The 20,759-nt window shown below is 37.4% G+C and overlaps 1 protein-coding gene across 1 annotated transcript in view; it reads right to left on the bottom strand.

Moving 5' to 3' along the window:
* LOC149070922 (uncharacterized) overlaps positions 1 to 20,759 on the bottom strand; it is a 57,778-nt gene that overhangs the window by 21,390 nt on the left and 15,629 nt on the right. The window contains exons 11-15 of the mRNA XM_089248544.1: positions 19,191 to 19,243; positions 18,789 to 18,861; positions 14,308 to 14,399; positions 9,789 to 9,831; positions 1,971 to 2,032 (exon numbers count right to left, since the gene is read on the bottom strand). Of these exons, the coding sequence (XP_089104670.1) occupies positions 1,971 to 2,032; positions 9,789 to 9,831; positions 14,308 to 14,399; positions 18,789 to 18,861; positions 19,191 to 19,243 (323 nt within the window). The remainder of the gene's footprint in view (positions 1 to 1,970; positions 2,033 to 9,788; positions 9,832 to 14,307; positions 14,400 to 18,788; positions 18,862 to 19,190; positions 19,244 to 20,759) is intronic.

Below are 20,759 nucleotides of genomic sequence, written 5' to 3' on the forward strand. Positions count from 1 at the left end.
CGCTTATTTTTTTTTCAAAACCTCTGTAGGATATCTCCTGACAAGCTCAGCAACATTTCTAAATTGCATAATGTAATTTCGGAAGTTTTTCACAATATGGCTTCAAAAGAACCAACAAAGGCATTTGGATCTAAAATAGGGTTTTCCCCAAGGTAGGGATCATCGAACCAATACAGGAGAGCAGCAGCATCTGCATATACAATGTTGTACCCATAGGCATATGCAGGATTTTCATTTGTCCCCCCCCCCCCTGAAGTGAGGGCAAGGATTATGTTTTTTCTCCTGTAAAATAACAATATAATCTTGGCTGGGGAGGAGGGGTTAACCCCCAAACCATCATTTTGCATATGCCAATGGCAAATGCAAAACAACATCCATTGCACAGGCACTAATCCTCAGACTTGAAAAGTCTGCACAGTGATACCTTGATTACTGAATGCTTCAGCTTACAAACTTTTCAGCTAACAAAGATTTTTTTAATGGCGCACGCATGCAAACGCAGACACACACAAAAGCCTGATTAATTCATGTTGTCAACCTTGAAATATTTTTCCAGATGTACCTTCATTTCTCTTCCTGAACGTTTCTGAACAATTTCATGCAAAATGAAAGATTCAGCCCACAGAAGATGCATCAGAAGAAAAGAAAAAAAGCCCATGTTTTCAGAGCACATGTTCTTTCAGTGCAAGACTCTTTAGGAACGAAACAACAGTTTGGGCATTCTAGGGCCTCATCTTTTGCATCTGTTTGTATCAGACACAGAAATGAGCTGACCAAATCAGAAATGGATGGGGACATCTACAAACTAGATTGGGTTTGTTATAAACTTGTGCACATAGTGTAAAATCAAAAAGTTCTTTAATACCTAATCTTCCAGTAAATTCTCATTTATCAGATTTTCCAAGCTGTTCATTTTAGCTTTTGTCTGTCTTTTTTATAGCACTCCTTGGTGTTTTACAAAATTTATCTTCAAATTTTGGGCCGTATCTGGAACGAATTACATGATTTTCTTTAGAAATCTATAAGAAATCATGTTTCAGCTAACGACCACAATTCCGGAACAAATCATCTTCGTTGCTAAGGTATCACTGTAGTTTGTTACGTGGCAAAATATTCCACTTCTGAAGAAAACAGATGGGACAATAGGGATTTTTTGGAATTGCATACCCTGACTATACAACCAGTTTTCCAGACACTGCCATATTTTGGTCACCTAACTTCTTATTATAAAGATCTCAAGAGACAAAGCTTACCCGAATTTTTTGTTCACTTAAATCAAGGAATAAAAAATTATTTTATTTATAATTAAATTATGATAATTATGACTATAAATATGAATATTTTTATCCCACACGTCATGTGTGTGTAACTTTTTTCCCCAGAATTCATCTTAATCAACTGTTCACTGACTTGCAGTAGTGATTCCATTCCTGCTATTGGAAGTTTTCTGGCGATTTTATCAGTAATTGACAACTTTGCTCATTTTTGGCATCATTTTGACAATTGGCATTTTTCCCATACTTGAATTCTAAATTTCCTTTTTTTTCCTATTGAAATATTGAAGGCCTGGGATTGTGAGAACTGATGGATTTTTGATTTTTACAAGACAAAATTTGAGGGTTTTTCTGTAAAGATACAAAAAATGGCAGGAATATGGTTTCTGATCAGAAGATTTTAATAAGGCTGCAAAAACTTCTGGATAAATCAGATCCATTGGCACTTATACTACTGGTTTACTGAAGAGTTTATAAGGAGATATTTCTATGAAGGAGAAATGTTGAGATTCCCTCCAACTTCCTGAGAAAAATTTTATTATTAAAATTTGGCTCTGGACTGTAACTGACCATGATTTTTGACCAGTGAAATATTGAGGATTTTGTCATTAAGTTTTGACAAAAAAAAAGCAACAGACCATTTTGAAAAATACAAACATGCTTTTCCAAGAAGAAAAAAAAAATTCAGATACTTACGACTTCCAATCTAAGACTTTCGTTTTGTTTCAGTTGCACTTCATACTTGTTCTTCCACTTTTCTGTTGATTCAAAAAAAGAAAATTAACATTAAAAAATCAGTTCAGCATATTCTAAAATATATACAGAGAGAACATTACAATGGTGCTTGATAGAATGATCTCTCTACAACAACATACATTTTTTAAATTTTGTTTGGAATCACTTTTAACGTTTAACTCATACAAGGTATAGGAAACTGGATACAATGTAGAGACAGTGGTTTTTGGAGGGAAAATCCACGCCTCTACAGTGAATTTTCCTTCAAAAAATTAGAATCTCTACATTGCATCCAGTTTCTTATATCTAAGGAGTGGATAACTTCTTGTTTGAGGGCCAACAGGTGAATAAGCTGAAATGGGTAAGCACAGACCACACCAGAGGAGAGGTGCACTTTAACATACAGTCGGCCCCCCGTATTCGCTGGGGTTATGTTCCAGGAGTGACCGCGAATATTGAAATCCGCGAATAACAGAAACCGTAGGTTTTTTATTGTATATCTCGTTTATTGAATATCATGAGAAAGAGCAGGGTGACACAGAGATAGAAGGGAATGTAAAAGAGGATGCAGCGATTGTTGGCGATGTTTTTTGAAAGAATGTTGTTGTTGTCATTTTTCTGTTTGCCATGTCTTCTTCATATCATTAAGTATGTCGGAGTATGTTGGCAAGGCTTCCTCTACTAATTTTTCTACATGTGAAGAACGTAAAATAGAGGGATTTATCAAGGAAACAGTTATTTTCCGGATATTATGCTGAGGTGAGCTCGGAAAGAAAAGTCATCACGTCTCCGCCGGGACTCGAACCCAGGCCCTCTTGCATACCGGGCAAGCATGCTACCATCTACACCACTGGAGACACATGAATCTGCCTTCCTAATTTCACGCACTGTGTCGTGAGGCGCTGAAGTAGAGGCATTAGTAGCCTCTCTTAACTTCAGGAAATGGCCCCCGGGTGGGACGGTTTTTAGAGAGATTTAGATGGCTTTTTTCTCAGCCAGAGATATCAAGGAAACAGTTATTTTCCGGATATTATGCTGAGGTGAGCTCGGAAAGAAAAGTCATCACGTCTCCGCCGGGACTCGAACCCAGGCCCTCTTGCATACCGGGCAAGCATGCTACCATCTACACCACTGGAGACACATGAATCTGCCTTCCTAATTTCACGCACTGTGTCGTGAGGCGCTGAAGTAGAGGCATTAGTAGCCTCTCTTAACTTCAGGAAATGGCCCCCGGGTGGGACGGTTTTTAGAGAGATTTAGATGGCTTTTTTCTCAGCCAGAGATATCAAGGAAACAGTTATTTTCCGGATATTATGCTGAGGTGAGCTCGGAAAGAAAACTCATCACTTCTCCGCCGGGACTCGAACCCAGGCCCTCTTGCATACCGGGCAAGCATGCTACCATCTACACCACTGGAGACACATGAATCTGCCTTCCTAATTTCACGCACTGTGTCGTGAGGCGCTGAAGTAGAGGCATTAGTAGCCTCTCTTAACTTCAGGAAATGGCCCACGGGTGGGACGGTTTTTAGAGAGATTTAGATGGCTTTTTTCTCAGCCAGAGATATCAAGGAAACAGTTATTTTCCGGATATTATGCTGAGGTGAGCTCGGAAAGAAAAGTCATCACGTCTCCGCCGGGACTCGAACCCAGGCCCTCTTGCATACCGGGCAAGCATGCTACCATCTACACCACTGGAGACACATGAATCTGCCTTCCTAATTTCACGCACTGTGTCGTGAGGCGCTGAAGTAGAGGCATTAGTAGCCTCTCTTAACTTCAGGAAATGGCCCCCGGGTGGGACGGTTTTTAGAGAGATTTAGATGGCTTTTTTCTCAGCCAGAGATATCAAGGAAATAGTTATTTTCCGGATATTATGCTGAGGTGAGCTCGGAAAGAAAACTCATCACGTCTCCGCCGGGACTCGAACCCAGGCCCTCTTGCATACCGGGCAAGCATGCTACCATCTACACCACTGGAGACACATGAATCTGCCTTCCTAATTTCACGCACTGTGTCGTGAGGCGCTGAAGCAGAGGCATTAGTAGCCTCTCTTAACTTCAGGAAATGGCCCCCGGGTGGGACGGTTTTTAGAGAGATTTAGATGGCTTTTTTCTCAGCCAGAGATATCAAGGAAACAGTTATTTTCCGGATATTATGCTGAGGTGAGCTCGGAAAGAAAAGTCATCACGTCTCCGCCGGGACTCGAACCCAGGCCCTCTTGCATACCGGGCAAGCATGCTACCATCTACACCACTGGAGACACATGAATCTGCCTTCCTAATTTCACGCACTGTGTCGTGAGGCGCTGAAGTAGAGGCATTAGTAGCCTCTCTTAACTTCAGGAAATGGCCCCCGGGTGGGACGGTTTTTAGAGAGATTTAGATGGCTTTTTTCTCAGCCAGAGATATCAAGGAAACAGTTATTTTCCGGATATTATGCTGAGGTGAGCTCGGAAAGAAAACTCATCACTTCTCCGCCGGGACTCGAACCCAGGCCCTCTTGCATACCGGGCAAGCATGCTACCATCTACACCACTGGAGACACATGAATCTGCCTTCCTAATTTCACGCACTGTGTCGTGAGGCGCTGAAGTAGAGGCATTAGTAGCCTCTCTTAACTTCAGGAAATGGCCCCCGGGTGGGACGGTTTTTAGAGAGATTTAGATGGCTTTTTTCTCAGCCAGAGATATCAAGGAAACAGTTATTTTCCGGATATTATGCTGAGGTGAGCTCGGAAAGAAAAGTCATCACGTCTCCGCCGGGACTCGAACCCAGGCCCTCTTGCATACCGGGCAAGCATGCTACCATCTACACCACTGGAGACACATGAATCTGCCTTCCTAATTTCACGCACTGTGTCGTGAGGCGCTGAAGTAGAGGCATTAGTAGCCTCTCTTAACTTCAGGAAATGGCCCCCGGGTGGGACGGTTTTTAGAGAGATTTAGATGGCTTTTTTCTCAGCCAGAGATATCAAGGAAACAGTTATTTTCCGGATATTATGCTGAGGTGAGCTCGGAAAGAAAAGTCATCACTTCTCCGCCGGGACTCGAACCCAGGCCCTCTTGCATACCGGGCAAGCATGCTACCATCTACACCACTGGAGACACATGAATCTGCCTTCCTAATTTCACGCACTGTGTCGTGAGGCGCTGAAGTAGAGGCATTAGTAGCCTCTCTTAACTTCAGGAAATGGCCCCCGGGTGGGACGGTTTTTAGAGAGATTTAGATGGCTTTTTTCTCAGCCAGAGATATCAAGGAAACAGTTATTTTCCGGATATTATGCTGAGGTGAGCTCGGAAAGAAAAGTCATCACGTCTCCGCCGGGACTCGAACCCAGGCCCTCTTGCATACCGGGCAAGCATGCTACCATCTACACCACTGGAGACACATGAATCTGCCTTCCTAATTTCACGCACTGTGTCGTGAGGCGCTGAAGTAGAGGCATTAGTAGCCTCTCTTAACTTCAGGAAATGGCCCCCGGGTGGGACGGTTTTTAGAGAGATTTAGATGGCTTTTTTCTCAGCCAGAGATATCAAGGAAATAGTTATTTTCCGGATATTATGCTGAGGTGAGCTCGGAAAGAAAACTCGTCACGTCTCCGCCGGGACTCGAACCCAGGCCCTCTTGCATACCGGGCAAGCATGCTACCATCTACACCACTGGAGACACATGAATCTGCCTTCCTAATTTCACGCACTGTGTCGTGAGGCGCTGAAGTAGAGGCATTAGTAGCCTCTCTTAACTTCAGGAAATGGCCCCCGGGTGGGACGGTTTTTAGAGAGATTTAGATGGCTTTTTTCTCAGCCAGAGATATCAAGAAAACAGTTATTTTCCGGATATTATGCTGAGGTGAGCTCGGAAAGAAAAGTCATCACGTCTCCGAGCTCACCTCAGCATAATATCCGGAAAATAACTGTTTCCTTGATATCTCTGGCTGAGAAAAAAGCCATCTAAATCTCTCTAGAGGGATTTATGTTATGAAAATAATCTATTGCTGATTTCAGCTTGCGAATCCCTTTCGCTATGTTACTTGTGGTGAACTTGTCTTCTACTTCTTTATCTGGTACTGCTTCAGTTTCAGTACCAGTTAGCTGCATTAACTCCTCCTCGATCAACCCAATATCAAAAGAACTTTGAATAGCATGTATTCACTAACAAGGTACCTCCTGACTTCCGAAACGAAAAACCGTTTCAACTAATCCAGGAAAAGTGTTTTCATAGTCCAAGCCTTTTTATTGTTCGTCCAAAATACTGGGAGCTTTGGCTTATCCTTCCCTTCAACGCTCACGAATTCGCAGATTTGAAAATGATGGTGGGCTTTATCATGTACCCATTCGCATTTGCGCAAAACAACATAATAAGTCTATCTCTACTTGCCTTAAAACCAGGAGCTCGCTTTCTTCCTGTTGCTCAACTTCTTTGCGGCATTTTCTTCCAAAATAGTGTAGTTTCGTCAGCGTTAAACACCTGGTGAGGTGCATAACCCTTCTCTTTAATAGTTTTCTACAAATTTTTCGAAATTTTCTAGCTGCCTCCTGGTTGGCAGAGGCTTGATCGCCAGTGCTTTTTACATTGCGCAATCCGAATCGTTTCTTAAACCTATGAAACAACCTTTACTTGTATAAGATTCCGATGAAATAGACGTTTCACCAGCCCTTTCCTTATGGAATAGTAAAATTTTTCGAATTTTCTGTTATAATATTACAATCAATTGCAATACTTTTTTGTGTCAGTCTTGTACCCACAAAAAACAGCATTTTCTGTACGTGAAACACACGGATTCCATAGGTGCTGCAAAGTTTTGACTGCCACAGGTGCGGCTACAGCTACGACTGAACGAATTTCAGATTCCATTTCTTGATATAACTCACCGAACATTCGTTGATTCCGTAATGGCGGACCACAGAAGGTATTGACTTCGCCAAGCAGTCAATATATCAAATTTTTCTTGTCAAGTTTTCATTTTGATTTACCTTTTCAAAGCATTATCAGTAGCACTAGAAAAATGAGCCATCCTAAACAAGCACAACTCAAATTTTGTAAATAAAATACGTGAACGACGATTGCTGAGTATTTTAGAGAAAAATTCCAATAAAGGAAAAAAACCGCGAATACGGAAACGGCGAATATGGAAACCGCAAATACGGGGGGGGGGGGGGGGCGACTGTATAATCTGCATATGGTAAAATTACCCTGAAACTCGCAGACTTGTCTCCACCATAAGTGATGTGGTGAAAAACAAGCAATTTTGTCACTAAGCCTTGGGCTGTATTTCTCCACTTCATAAACTGATACATTTATTCACTGGCTAGATGCAATGCGTCAAAAATTGCAGTTTCTTCTGCAAATTACTCTATCCAACAAATACATCTATAGCTGGAGTTTTAGAGACAAAAAAAAAACAACACTTTCCTGTTATCATTTTTCCCTTACCCCTGATTTGGCATCCCTTTATATTAACAACTGCAGGGGTCAGATAGAAGCTCAAGGAATTGATTCAAGCATAGTAGACTACAAGAGGTTTTATCATTGGCATGGAAAGCATGCCTAAAGCCAGTTGTATGCATAGATAGTATGGGCCAGAAATAAATACAGAAAGAAAAAATACAGGCCAGAAAATGTATACAAAAATGGACCAGACAGACTACCCATAGATGGGATAGGATACCAGCGTACCATTACCTGGTGTGCTTTGTAATTTTATTGAAGTACAAGGAACCAGAACTAGATTTGATAAATGTATTCATATTACATGAGCTATTTTCTTTGAATAGAATGTCAGTGGTTTGGTTTGAAGTGCCAGTCTTGTGCAACATGGAATGCCACCAACCTGAAATTTAGAAATGAATGTTTTTCCTGTTTTCAACTCAAATAATCATTGTGTACAGAAGTAGAACTCCCTTGATTCGAATAAGTTTCGTCACAGTGAATAAGTTTTGAACACCAAATATGCATTTAGGTACAAACATAGAGGCTACAATGGGCAATTTTCCCAAAGTGGGGGAAAAAGTAGAGGAGGGGATGTGCAACAAACTTTATGTGCGATTTGTGTGTTCGGAAAGGCAATATGGTGAAAACATTCTTAAGTGGAAATAATGCATGTAAATAGTCTGTCAATGAAGAAGTTTGCTGTTGTACAGGGTGCGCTTATGTAGTTATAAAAGAAGATGAATCCATCGAGGAACAATGGAGCAGGCGGCTCACAAAAGAAAACAGTGTTTTTCAAGCTGAAATATATGCGATACTGAATACCGTTTCAAGGGCACGCGCCTTATCGAAACTAGTGCTGATCCTCTCAGACAGCGCTTCGGGCCTGTTATCAATCAAAAACTCACATTCTGTGCATCATAATGTACAGAGATTCGCCAAATTTTATGCGCCAACACGAGAATCCGATTGGCCTGGGTTAAAGCCCACGCAAGCATCTTTGGCAATGAAATAGCCGACGAACTTGCCAAGGAGGCCACAAAACTTCCGTCTCAAGACTACCACCTTTGGCCAAGGAGTTTGGTCCATCGGGTGCTTAAAGAGGACGTGTTGCAGGAGTGGCAGACCAATTGAAATACATGTGCAGCAAAGGATGCATACAAGATACAGCGACGAGTTCATTGCCGTTTGAACGTATGGCCTAGAGAGAAAACAATTGCTATCACCGAGCATGGCCCTTTTCCGGTGTATCTTCTGCGTTTTAAACGTTCTAGTAACAGCATATGAATCTGCGGTTCAAATGGTTCCCCATGGCACTATATAGCCACATGTCCCCAGACGAGAGACTTCCCTGCTTGGAAGATGAGAATTCTAGACAGCCCTCTGAACTTTCAACGTTTGCAGAAGTTGATTCGATTCCTGGACCGCAACCTACATCTACTCCACAATAAGGCACGAGCTGCAGGATCAAGAGGATGGCATTCGCGCTCGGAGGACCCGTCTTACGTGCCAACAAGAGAGGTAACACGGTTACCTATTAAAAAGTATCATTTACGGCCAAGAAGACATGCATCGGTTGTTTCATCGACACCTAATAATCGATACAATTTACGCCCAAGAAGACAAGTGTCAACTGCTTCATCCTTTTTCGGCGGGTGTGAATGAAATGGAGATGCCGGACATATAGACGTCAATTTATATCTTATTACAGCTTGATTGCTGAGATTGGTATATTCTAGATTGGATAAACTCACTTCCAGATTCTATCACATAGAAGACAAAAATTATTCTTTGATTTATAATAATAATAATAATGTGATCTTCACGCATTCCCAAGGGATCAGCATGATCCATCCAGGGAATTTGTTAGTGTTAGTAAACATCCATGCCCAAACCGGGATAAGATATATAAGGACTATTACAATTACGGACTGATTATCTGTGGATGATGCTATATGATCACAATTTGTACGATTATTTATTGTATATATGTATATCATTGTTATTTTAACATAAATTAATAAATTTCCGGATACACCCATCCCCTGGGAAAGCTTCGATATCTCTCTGAGATGGGAAGCGGGGTGTGTCCGGTCCTTCAATGTTGGAACCAATAGGCCTAACTATTAACGATCAGAAATTCAATTTAATACACAATATCTTTATCTAGTTGGGGGCAGCACAAAATCACCATGCAGGCCAGCTATTGGTCACCACTCCCATATCTTGTATGAATAGTGGAGAGCGACATCTCTATTTTTCCTTTCCCTGCCATTCAGGTTGCTGGAAACCCTGACCCAAAAGAGTTTTTACACATTTTTGGAGAAAAAAAAAGTTATGTATACCCTCACCTTCTAACACAGCAATTCTTTTATTAGTTTTTGGACTTGAACCCTGTAAAGGAAAATAACATCAATTTTATATAGCATGAAGTAGTTTTCCTAAATCAAAATAATGAAACAGTTGATGTTTTCATTATACAGTTCATGTCATAAAAATTAACTTGTATCGAATATGACAAATTCCAATCAAACAAATGATATAAAAATTGCCCATTTTTCAAGAACAGTAGACTCTCTCGATAATCTGGCCTGTCCAGGAATCTGCCTTTTCCTTGACAGTTCTTTTGTTCTCTCGTTGGACTTTTCTTTTACAGGAAAAACATATGCATATAAACATGCTCCACAAATACAGGGAAAAGATTTTAAAAAATAAGGCAAACAAAGGGGAAATAAATGAAGAAAAAATTAGCATAAATGTGTATGTCTTCTAGGGATTATAGACTATAATGGCCCCCATAAATATCTTATCCATGAAGGTCGTTGGCTCCTTGTGGATATGGAGAAATGGAAAATGTCACCACATCTCTGCATGTGTCTGCTGCTTAGAGGAATGCAATATCAAACAATATTCTGTATTTGTTTTACACCACCCTATTACCCACCCCATTTGTTTATCATTTTTGTTTTAATTAGGTTGCTTTATTTTTTAAATATATGACATCCATATTTGTTATGGGCATCTTTTTCTCAGCCACCTCATTGGGCATTTTGTCTGTTGTGGGGTTGTATTTGTATTTACAATGTGTCAATACATATCAGTCTTTGTTTCAATTTGACTCTCAGCCTCCTTCATTTCTAATTGTGTCTTGGCTGATCTCTGTTGTTTCTCTTGCATATGCAATGTCATTGAAGTCGAAACATTAACTCTTGTTCAAAGAAATTAGACTATTAAAACCTTGGGGAAAAAACTAAAAATTAGTTGACTTTGCATAGCATTATGCCTCCCCCCTGCAACCCTTATTTTTTAACTAGAATGAAATGCAGTTACCAAGTATAATTACATTTTTTTTAATACAGAGAAGAAATGCAGATTAATAAAATATACAATATTATGAATTCATATATATAGTTCAGTTCATTTTTGGCTTTACATGGGTGTTTTGTTCGTAAAAATCATGCATACAGTGGTTTAAATAATTTGGATGCTTTTTTTTTCGAAGACATTCCAGTGATTTTTTATAGCAGTATATTTATATTTTTTCATAAGTATTGGTTTTTTATTACTCCTATTATGTTACTGTTCATGGTTTTTTATGGGCACCTTTTTTTTCACTGCCTTGTTGGGCATTTTGTCTGTTGTAGCTTTTGTATTTGTAATTTCACACACCCCTGGTCCTATATGTGCAAGATTACAGAAAGTCTACTGTATTTCTAAATTTCATAAATAAACTATCAACCATTGTGCCGCTACTGTTAAAGTGGCACTGGTTAGGAATGAGAGGTCTATTATTACCTTTGTTATACAGTGATAAGATAAAATATAAAAATATAAATGAAGATGAGCAAAAATTTTAAACAAATTTTGACTCACTATAAGAGCAGTGTCTCAAATAGAAAAGCAAAAATTTCAAAATTTTTTGCAACTTATCACAACTTGATAAATGAGATATATTTTTCTCAATACACGTAGTATGCGTCGTTTTCATGGGCAGAGATATAGGGAGGAGGGGCAACGTCAAAGATGAAAGTCATCTGATCTAATATATAAGTATAATATATATGTGTATACATGAATTGACATCATCAATCATCGTGTCCCCCTCCCCCCAGAATTTCAAATCGATCTCTGCCTATGGTCTTTTTCATTATTTCAATGAAGGACCAAATGAGAAATTATAGTTATTAGCTCTATTCATGACAATAGCTCAATACAGGAAGACAAACTATGGCAAGACTAGAAAAATTCTGATTTGTTTAAGACTAAAATAAAAACATAGAAATACCCAAAATACAGCAAGAATAACAGCGACATGCATTTCGGAACTATATGGAGTTCTAAAGTTCTTTCTTCAGTAGCATAGGAAAAAAAAAGACCTCTTACAGCAGGGTCACTCGCTTGTCGAAATGTTGAACATGTGAGAAAGGGGAAGCAAAAATGGTGCAGAGCCAATCGGGGAACAGAATGAGATGAAAAAAAAAAAATACATTGTTGAGTTGAAGATGGTGGTGGAATGAAGACCCCATAGAAACTGTAACCAGATTTTTGAGAGGGGCGGTGGGCTTGTTAAGACATTGATGAAGTTTGATGTTATTTTTCAAGATGTCAAAAGATTGATAAAAACCCAAGTGAAAAGGAAATTTTTTTAAATTATTATAGTTAACAAAATGTCAAAGTTAGGATCAAAAGACCAGCAATGTTGGACAATGGATGCCCAGCTAAGAACTTGAATTGATACATGTCTTTTATATTCATTTAAATGGTTGTTGAGATGGTCAATAGGATCATTTAGTCGAGAGAAGCTGCCTTTTTGCTGGGGGTTAAACATCACAGAAAAATTGTATTATTTAGATGATTTGTACAGTTCATTGCAGGGGTGCAAGCGCCCCTCATCTATTTCGGAGCAGCAAATTTCATTTTTGGAGCAGAAATTTTGAAAATGGAGCAGAACTAAAAACGAACTATATCTGCAATATAAGGAGTAATTTTTCTGTGAAATGCCAAAAGTTTTGCCAAAAATGGTTGAAACAAATAATTCTAAATAAATTTCCTTCACAAATTAAAATCCATTTAAATTTTTTCTGAATTATCTTATCTCTGTCCCTACTAAAACATGCATTACTGAAATGACGAATAAAAATTATTAGACTCTTTTCAAATTAAACAGCATGTATACTGAAAACCTAGGCAACAAGAATTTCTGCTGCTTGAACACCAAACTCTTATTCATCCTGATATAGCAAAAAAAGTACGTGCAGAATATAATAAGGGTTTCCGTGAAAAAAATTAGCTTCTCACAAAATTTAAAGGAATTATTAAATTTAAAAGCAAAATGCAAAAAACGAGAAAAATATAAATACCTTATTTACTTAAACAATTTCTCAACCTAATAGCATGTTAATAGATTACGAATCAGAGTCGCTTTCAGAAGTTCAACATCTCGATGACAATTTTTTTGAAATATTTGATGCCCTCGAACATAAGATTTTATATGTCTTATTCCATTAAAGCATTGGATGGACAGATTTTTCAATGCTCGAACAGACTTTTATTTATTTGTTAACAATGAACTCTCTTTCACTGTCTGCGTTACCATGTGCTAAAGATAAAAAGCCTTCACCACAACTGGCAAAATTTTGAACTTTGGACTGCTTTCAAGGTTATAAAGTTTGAATATGTCTGCCCAATATCTATCTATTCTCTGAACTGATTTCACTTCTTGTAATTATTTGCATTGTAGTGCAACCCATTCATCACACATAATTAATAGTTCTGTTGGTGATACAATGTTGAGCAACATCCCAGCAATATGTGAGGGAGTAATGTACCATCCCAGCAATGCACGAGAGGGAGTGCAAACGTTTCATTCTCTCCAGCATGTTTGGGAAAGGTAGGACATTAATATAAAAAAGGTATCTCACAGAAGTTATGTAAAATGAGCACATGCTCCTAGTACAAATTCCTTCCTTTGACTATTGTTAAGAGCATGCCCCTCCCCCACCAATGCAGTGGCGGACCGTGCGGCCATATTGGGCGCCGCTCTAGGAGGGGTGCCAAATGGAATTGCAAGGGTGAAAAAAGCTTTGTTTACCAAAAAAAAAACGCCGTCAGTAGCGCCAAAAACAGATTCCGCATGGGTAGAAATTGTTTTCCTCGAGCCGCCGCTGTGTTCACCAAATCCGGATTTTCGCAATGTGAAATTGCCACGATCGGCTACTGCCGACGATAATCACACGACCGCATAGTGACCAGATGACAAAACTATGAATATTTTAACTGAAGTTTTAACAGATCCCATTTTTTTCCAATGATCTTCGAAAAATGTCGGTAATTTAAACGAGTAAACCAATCCTCTTTTCGATGTATGCGGTCTTTGAACGCAGGTTGGCAGCCGCGAAATTACCGTAATTTTCAGTATATAACCCGCAGGAGAAAAAACGGTCTCCGAAATCAGAAAATTTGGTATATTCATTCAGGGACTTTGATAGCCCGCCGGCTAACCAATAACAGTATAGGACTTTATACTTCAAGGTAGTAGAACTACTTTCCAAGGTCACGACATAACGCGATTGTGGTAGATGGTGGGAAGTGAAAAAAAAATTAAAGTTTCTCCCTCCGTAATTTTTTCCATGTCTCGGAAAGAACGCGTCCCGTGAACAAAATTTTCATGCTTCTTTTTCCTAAATTCCCGGTATTTGACGCACTACAGTGCATTAGCGGTACCTCTACGAACCAGAAACAAGAATTGGCGCAAATGCGCAGGGATTCGGCGCCTTGGCGCACCATGTAGCAAGAGAACCGTTTCGGCGCAGTTTGGCGCAGCTCTTGCACCCCTGTTCATTGGAGAAAGGAAAAAAAAGATATTATTACCTTACTCTGACTCTTTTTTTCAAGCTCTAAATCCTTTATCCTCAGCTCTACAGTGAGCTGATTAATCATTCTATTAGCAGCATCTAAATCTTCTGCAAAGACAAAAGCAAAATAACATTTGCAATGAGGAAAGACAAAAATAATAAGCAAGTTCAATACTATTAATCTTTAACAAAGTACAATTCATTACACAGGTATTTCTAAACGACATTGTTCCTTTTTCAAAAAGTATGCTTTTTTTATTTTCAGCAGATGTTAGATAAAGAGGGATTAAGAAATATATATCCCATCAATCAAACATTAAAAAAATAAGAGTTAGTCATAACTAGAGTGGCCATATAATAATGCAATTGAGAGACTGGGAAAAAAACTCTGAATTCACTGATTGAGAACTGGGCCATTATGTAAATCTATATATATAAAATTGATTTTCTGTGTGTCTGTGTGTGTGTATGTTCTCTATACAAATCTACAATTTTAGATCGATCGTCGCCAAATTTTGCATATATACCAAATGGGACCCGACTTGAACGATAGGCTACTTTAAAATTTCGTCAGACCAGGGCAAATGCCCCAAATGGGCAAAAAACTGTCCGGCAACAATGGTTTTTGGGCCTCAACAATCACTTTCCGAACGTTTACTTTGGTTACCGTGGTTCCCTAGCGATGAGTTTCAGACGCGTTTATGTCTTTACAATGGTTTGTCACTTCTTTAATGCTGCCAGTTATGTATAATAGTTTATGCCTTTATAATGGTTTGCCACATTTTCAATATACTCTCAGTAATGAGGCTTTTTGAATAGACGTCATAATCATCATCAGCATCGCTTTGAGGGTCAGGAAAAGGGTGATCCTCATAGAAATCAGTGCTAAAATTGTCGATTTTACTGTAGAAATGCGGAAATTAGTGGGATTTTCCGCCCCATCAATAATTTTAAAAATTGTATTGAATTCTCGATTTTTGAAATATTCAGTTCGCTTAGCCCAGGAGATTAAATACGAAGTAATTAGCCAAACCTATACTTTTGAGTTGGATATTCGAGCAATATCATTGGTTTCATTTATATCTTCTCAAGTATGAAAATGAATGTCTCCATATTGTCTCTTTTGATATTTATTTTCATAAATTCATGTGAGTTAGGATATTTTAAAATTAGTTATGAGCCCGTGAAAAGTGCATCGAAAAAATTCCACAGCTTTAACTAAGGATTTTTGGAAGCTGGAACAGACAGATGGATAACTTGAAGTTCAGGGGGAGGGGGATCGAAATACCTAGCGTCCCTTAAAAAAAGAAATATATATATTCATTTCTACGTTTCTGTGTAAATCTAGATTTGTTTATTTCATGAATCGCGCAGGTCGCCATATTGGTTAACTTGGACACGGTTTGCATGTCCCTCAAGAAAAAGAGAGGGAGATATCACGTGATCCAAAAAAGCCTCATTGAAGAAAACCCGGGCAGCGCCGGGTATTATAGCTAGTTCTTTAATAAAATCTGTCAACTAAATCTTTCTTGGATGACATTGCAATGATTAACTGCATGGCAACGGCTAAAATTGCTGGGCCTTGCTAACCCCCCCCCCCCCCCCCCCAGTATCTTATCTATAAGAGGTTTTGGCTTTATACGTGTGTTCAGTTCAGTATCAAATTGCAAACTTTCAACACATAGAAATATTATTGTGATTACTTTCACACACGTCAATTCATTGGATTTGTGGAAAGGATTTAAACTATTGCAGGCTGTATACTGTTGAGAATAATTTAACAACAAATTACAATGAATACTTTGCTTTCAGAAAGGCATGGAACTGTGCCACTGGGGGGGGGGGGGCAAATCATTAAGGGTAAGTATAGTGAATCGGGAGAGAGGAATGTCCACTTTCACCATTACGCATATGCCAATAATATTACACATTTATCACCAGTGATTGACTGTCATAAAATATATAAACTGGAGAAAAAAAATTACATACCAAAGCAATTTTGAAAATGTTGAAAGTATTCCTAGGTGAAGGATTATTATTATTATTATTATTACAATGAATTATTGAAAACTATTTGCCCTGCGAGGAACCCAGGATTATTTTCTCAAATTTATTTAGAGCTAACCATACAGTATTCGCAAATTTTGTATTTGAGGTCTTCATGTTTATGAAAAACACTCTTCCTACGTTTCTTTTTTTTGAACAAAATATGAATTGTACATAATAATGACTTTTCTAGTGCTTCTGTAAATTTTTCTGAAAGACAGAAGAAAATGGAAAACCTTCCAAGAAAAATTCAACACATTGACTATGCATAGCAAAACTATGTAAATTGCACATCATTAAGGTATCGATGAATCTACCACGCAGGAGATGTTCTCTACTTCTATATATATAAAATTCATTTTCTGTCTGTCTGCCTGTGTGTGTGTATGTTCTCTATACAAATCTACAATTTTAGATCGAGCGTCGCCAAATTTTGCATATATACCAAATGGGACCCGACTTGAACGATAGGCTACTTTAAAATTTTGTCAGAGCAGGGCAAGTGCCCCAAATGGGCAGAAAACTGTCGGGCAACAATGGTTTTTGGACCTCAACAATCACTTTCCGAACGTTTACTTTGGTTACCGTGGTTCCCTAGCAATGTGTTTCAGACATGTGTATGCCTTTACAACAGTTTGTCACTTCTTTAATTCTGTTAATATATGCATATGTATAATAGTTTATGCCTTTATAATGGTTTGCCACATTTTCAATACTCTCAGTAATGAGGCTTTTTGAATAGACGTCATAATCATCATGAGCACCGCTTTGAGGATCAGGAAAAGGGTGATCCTCATAGAAATCAGTGTTAAAATTGCCGATTTTACTGTAGAAATGCGGAAATTTGGTGGGGTTTTCTGTCACATCAATAATTTTAAAAATTGTATTAAATACTCGATTTTTGAAATACTGAGTTCGCTTAAAGATATACGAAGCCCAGGAGATTAAATATGAAGTAATTATAGCCGGACCTACTTTCGAGTTGGATATCCATGTAATAACACATTGTTTCAACTTTTTATTTATATCTTCTCAAGCATGAAAATTAATGTCGCCGTATTGTCTTTTAGTATTTAACTGCATAAATTCACATATAGTTTAGGTTGTTTTAAAATAAATTATGGGTCCGTAAAAAGTACATTGAAAAAATTCCACAGCTTAGTAATTAAGCATTTTTTGAAGCAGAAACAGGTAGAGATAAATAACTTGAAATTCAAAGGAAGGGGGGGGGGGAAATCGAAATACCTAGCACCCTTTAAAAAAAGAAAAAATGTATATATTTATTTTTACGTTTCTTTAAATCTAGATTTGTTTCTTTCATGAGTCGCATAGGAAGTCGCCATATTGATGAACTTAGACACGGTTTGCATGTCCCTCAAAGAAAGAGGGAGATATCACGTGATCCAAAAAAGCCTCATTGAAGAAAGCCCAGTCAATGCCAGGTATTATAGCTAGTATTTTATAATTATAACAAAATATTATCCAGTCACTTGATCAGGATATGATGCAAGCATTTAAGACTAGCTATACATGTTACTTAATTGTGATGATTGTGCATCTAATAAAAGAATATGAAATGTAAAGTTATAAATGAATTACACCATCACCAATGCCATTTTTGTCACTTCTGCAGCTGTGGGAGCTATAAATATGGGAACAGTCAATTGATGTTGGAAAAAACTCTTTAAATTGGTGCTTGAGGACACTTCCAGTGCTAATATGCTAACATGACACTAACTGAAAAGGTTATAAAAGACATTTTCACCGTAGGCTGATGAAGGATGGATGGATAATATGGATATAGAAATCCAATAATTAACAAACAGCAATCTAGATACATTCACAGAGGGGGAATTAATTGAGATGACTGCTTCTGAAATTGAAGTCATCTCCATGAAGATCAAGATGAAGAGAGAAGCGGAGGACACAAATTCACTATAAAGCAACATAAGCAGATGGACTTCACAAGTTTAAATCAACAATTGACAAAGAAATAACATATGTACTGATTCTTCATATATAGAAAACTTCGTAGATGAAACATTGCCAATATGCTCCAACATATTTAATTAAATAAAGAAAAAGAAATTACAATAAGACATTAATTAAATCATTACAGAGAATCCTCCGAATGCTTCTTTGTACTCCAGGCATACCCTGCTTTTTTCATTATATGTTCAAAACAAAATTTTCTGTATTCGCAAGGACTCTCGGAACATACCCCCCTTTGCGAATACCAAGGGCTGACTGTATGTTGTATTTCTTGTTCTTTCTATGGTAATCACAGGCAAAGTTATAGATTTAAATTATTGTACTGTATTATATCTTAAAATTAAAAAGAAATCAAAAATTAACTTTAAAAAAAATTCAGTAATACATATTTATCGTGTGCTACAAAAACTTAGAATCAATGCACCATGATGAAAAAATAAATTGATTTCATGAACTGACCTTTTGGCACCATGTTAGCATTTTCTGGACTGGCTGCATTGATGATGAATCCATTCATTTCAACTTCTTTCTTCTATAAATGCATTTAAAATACACACTCAATAACAAGAATACAGGAAAATAAATTGGGAAAACTTAATTTCAATAAGAACAAAGTTTAATCTAATAAAAATCTACATCAGTAAACATATTTTTCAGTACAAAAGGGACAATCATTTCATATTGAAACACTGATACCAAGGTAGCTCTGCAGAGATCAAGCTGTGTTGTTTTTACACAAATAACACATGCACAAATAAATAATATGTACACACTTCTCATGCTGAATGCCATGGAAAAAAACAAACATTCCACAGAAAGGGGGGGGGGGAGGAACATTTTAATAAATAATTCTCATCTCACCTTTGAACTCAACCGACTCTTCACCAATGTCCGCTTTTCAGTCGCCAGTTGACCTACAAAACAGGTAGAAAAGAAAGCCTTGACAAACGAAAACTTTATCATGCAATGATTCAAAGAATGAACTAAATAGTGATAAATCAATAATAAACTGAAAAAATTTTCATGACAACAGCGCATACATTTTTAAAGTTCTGATACAGTACCAACCGCTAATAAACCCGCTGGTTGATAAAATCAGCCACTTTTTAAGATCAAATCACATAATAAAATTTCTGCTTTATAAAATCAACAGCATCACTTTTAAAAATCACCAATACTTTTTACATGAATTTTAAAAATTTCTGAGTTATTTACTCTTATTTTTGACATTTGGATTTTTTTTTTTTCAAATTTCAATGTGAAAAAAATTCACAAATGAAATTATGTAAAAATTCAGAATTTTAAAATTCATTTACATATTTCTTGTTCCATCCACTGTAGCTTTCACAATAACATATTAATAAACATATGCAGTTTTGGAAGCTTGCAGTAACTATAGTGATGCAGCACCTGTTGATATTTTTGTTTTTAAAAAATACTATCTCCAAGACATTGACCACGAGGAAAGAGGGATGAAATGGAAGAGACAAAAGAAATTGAAAACTTTGGGGGGAAGGTCTTCCACTAAGTACAATTTAGGTCTATTGCCATTTTGGGCAATTTACTACCATAAAAAGACCTTCAAATGTAGGTAAAAATATGATTCATAAAAAATTGAGTCTGAAATCATAAAATCAAAGAAATGACAGACTAGAATGATGAAGATCGGAAGATGATCAGACACTTGACTTTATGTCGCCAGAAGGCTATGCTTGTTGATAGATGACCATTGGAGCAAAGAGAACATTAAAAACAGAAATTCCTATTTTTTTTCTCTTTCAAACTTTAGATTTTCTTTTTTTTATATGAAGAAATAATTCACTTTGTTCAAATTCTTTTCAGCCAAGATGATGCAAGGTATATTCATCTTCACATACAATTTTTTCCAGAATTTTATTGCTAAATTTTATGAAATAAATCACACTTTTCTCATAGGCACTTCCCTTGGGAAGCCATGTTAAAAACACCTGAAAATTCAAATTTAAGTGCTGCCCTCTGATGAAAGCCTCTAAAGTTCATATTCACCATACTTTTAAGTAAAACCTTACACAGTCCTTCAAGTCCTGGCTAAACTATCTGAGGTTAAAAAAAAATAATTATTAACAGTAGTGAGAAAAAGCAAACAATGCATTTGTGTGTGCAGGGTCAGAAAGGGCCACAGAACTTATACATAAATTTTCAAATGATATTGAGAAAATGACAAACTCTGCCCAACAGTCTTTAAGGAAATGTGATCACACTTCCTACAAAACATCTGTACCATTTATACATCACAATGTGTATGTGCTAGTTTGATTAATTAATTAGTAATAAATTGCTTATTAACTCCTTGATTAACAAATGTAAATTAATTTCTGTAGAATACATCATGTTTTTTACTTCACACAAATTTTCTTCAGAAATATATATTTCAAAATTTGTTTTTGTTGC

The sequence above is a fragment of the Pholcus phalangioides genome, unplaced genomic scaffold (genome assembly GCF_987345545.1).
Source record: "Pholcus phalangioides strain wild (caught in Gottingen) unplaced genomic scaffold, Ppha-v1.0 ptg000020l_1, whole genome shotgun sequence".
NCBI lineage: Eukaryota > Metazoa > Arthropoda > Arachnida > Araneae > Pholcidae > Pholcus > Pholcus phalangioides.